This window comes from Cyprinodon variegatus, unplaced genomic scaffold (assembly GCF_000732505.1).
Source record: "Cyprinodon variegatus isolate N-32 unplaced genomic scaffold, C_variegatus-1.0 Scaffold140, whole genome shotgun sequence".
NCBI classification, from domain to species: Eukaryota; Metazoa; Chordata; class Actinopteri; order Cyprinodontiformes; family Cyprinodontidae; genus Cyprinodon; species Cyprinodon variegatus.
Genome location: NW_015150593.1, coordinates 1,353,374 through 1,356,065, shown reverse-complemented (window position 1 = coordinate 1,356,065; position 2,692 = coordinate 1,353,374). Strand labels below are relative to the sequence as shown.

Genomic DNA, 2,692 nt, shown 5'->3' with positions numbered 1-2,692 from the left:
GCGTAACTTGCCCGGCGCTGCCTTCCACTTTTCGTGAAACTGTGGTCTCCGTGGGTCATCCATCGCTCGCGGCTGCTCGATTTCCATGTTTCTCTGCGTAGCTGATAGCCTTCAGTTTAAACTGTGCTTCATAGGCTTGTCTCTTTGCCATTTTCAGGGTTGTTATGGCAACAATGTTCTGCATAAAGCACATACCTGTTCTTTTATACACAATCCATGCCCACACTTCCCCCTTAAACGTTCTCATGGTGGTCTCAACAACGTCTGCAGTAACAACACACATAGGGTGCGCCGCACTATAGGGCGCGCCGCACATTTTGAGGAAAAAAAAGACGTTTATATGCGCCTTATAGTCGCGAAAATACGGTATTTCAGAAATATAAGATTTAAAGAGTTTGCCATATTTCCAAATCCATCCTTTACTATGATGTCCAGAGCTTTAGAGTTTAGCTGCACTGTAGCCTTCTTGTTGCTTGCTGAAAGTGTTGCTCTCTCTTATGCTTTTGTAGCCTGAATGAAACAAAAACATGTCCTCACATCTTGTAGAAAATACCACCCTGTAAAATTTATTTATTCATCTCTGCAGGACTACAGCTTCCCAGAATCTTAACAACTTCTTATTTAAACAATCTGTGTTTGCAGGACTTGAACAAACGTTTGTCTCTACCGGCCGATATCCGGATACCCGACGGCTACCTGCAGAAGCTGCAGCTGAGCAGCCCGCCCTTCGATCAGCCGCTGAGCCGACGTTCCCGCAGAGCATCACTGGTGAGGAGAGGTTCTGTATGTGATATTTTTAATGACGTCATGGACAGCAGGTCAAGGGTTAAAATCTGAGTTTGTTTCCCGGTTTTATGATGCTGACATTTTGTGACGTCAGCGTCTCTGGATAACTTCCAGAGTAATTCCCCTCTTTCTCTCCGGCACATAGCGACCTCAACGAAACCTAAGAAACAACAAAGGATGGTGTCGGCATGTTGCTTGGTTTGCTGAGGCCTATTTTTCTGTCTCTACAGTTCGAGTCCAACTAGTTTGGGTTGGATTTAGTGAGCTCGGTTCAAAGGGTGATTCCCTGGAAGCGGAGCTGATATACAGACAGGATGCTGCTCAGGGGTTTCTCCCAGAGGCTTGATTTGAGAACAACATTTCTGCATAACAATGAATCACAGCTGAAGGTGTTTAAATGGGGAGTTTGTGAAGGAGGGAAATGTCCAAACAGGCCATGTTGTCCCACCTTTTAAAAACCCTTCAGAGAAAGTAGCCTAAAACAGTTATTTTTTTATTTATTTGACGCTTCATTCAAAATTTCCTGATTGAACCTTTTTCTTCTTCACTTAATGTTTAAATGAGCTCATATTCAGCTAAATAAAACCCCCCTGCTTTATTAAAAATACTTTTAATTCTCTTATTTAACATGATGATTATACAGAGTATTAAATAGGTATTTATATAAATGAGTAATTATATAGGTAGTTATTGCACTGGGCATAAAATATAAAATAGGTTATTGCACAGGGTATTAAATAGTGATTCCTCGTGTCAATGTTGGAGCACGATGATGGTGAGGTAGAGAAGGGAGCGTTTAACAGAAGATGGGCTGTTGTGTCATGGCCAGCTGTGAGAGGCAGGTTCATTTAACATTAGAGAAAAGCAGAAGTGAGAATTTCCAGGTTGCTGTTTTCAAACGTGCACTTTGTCATTTGCTTCAGTAATTTGCTTGAGATTTTGATTTTAGGCGTGTGATTTTAAACAGGAGAGAGAAAAAAGCAGAAGTGAGACACGTGTAGACCTCCTCGCCACCTGGTTTTCTTTATTAGCGTTACTCCCCGTTTATAAAGCCTCAGTTGTGTGTTGGACACCTGACCTTTCAGCTCTGCAGGGGCTTCATCAAAACTCCCCTCTTGATTGCATCTAATTCATACATTAACCTGATCTCTGAAACCAGTTTCAAAAATGTCACCGTATGCTTTCTTCCTTTATAAGTGGGAACCTTTTTCATTGGTTCATCTTACTGTTTGCAAACTCCCAAAAAAACCCACAAGATAACTTTTTCTTGTCATAACCGATTAGTTCTGATTTGGGTTCAGGCGTTAGATCTCCTCTTTTCGCCCCTCGTTTCATGCTGTAAGGCATTCAGAAGGATTTGTCGCCGTGTCTGTTAATCTTGTCCCCGCTAATAAAGATGCTGCCAACGTTAATGATGTTTGTCCTTTTCTTTCCTCCAGTCAGAAATCGGATTCGGGAAGCTGGAGACGTACATCAAGCTGGACAAACTGGGGGAGGTATGTGAGTCTGTTGACTTTTACATTTTCCTCTCGTCTCCCGGGTGCTAATGGTGTCATAGTTACTAAAGAAGCCAACACGGCCCTCCAGGGGCCCTCTTCATCTGGCTGCACCTTTATTTGCTTCGTTTCCGTTCGTCTCAACAATAGCATCCACCTGTCATCATAGCAAGGCAACCCACATCAGTTTACTGGGCTGCAGCCTGCCAGACGAAGCAAAAGGAAACAAACTAAAGTCATAAACACAATAGGCTCAGCCTTACAGGGACGTATGTAGTGACTCGACTCTGTAGCAAACCACGCACTGACAGTCTTCTGATGTCACATTTTCAGCCCAATCTTGTACTGCTGGGTTCACATCCAAGCAGACGCAGTTTGACACAAAGGGATCATGTTGGTACTAATTCAAT

At 42.9% G+C, this 2,692-nt stretch overlaps 1 protein-coding gene across 1 annotated transcript in view; it reads left to right on the top strand.

Moving 5' to 3' along the window:
- cdk17 (cyclin-dependent kinase 17) overlaps positions 1–2,692 on the top strand; it is a 40,505-nt gene that overhangs the window by 25,206 nt on the left and 12,607 nt on the right. Inside the window, exons 4-5 of the mRNA XM_015376746.1 lie at positions 643–768; positions 2,226–2,282. Coding sequence (XP_015232232.1) covers positions 643–768; positions 2,226–2,282 — 183 coding nt within the window. The remainder of the gene's footprint in view (positions 1–642; positions 769–2,225; positions 2,283–2,692) is intronic.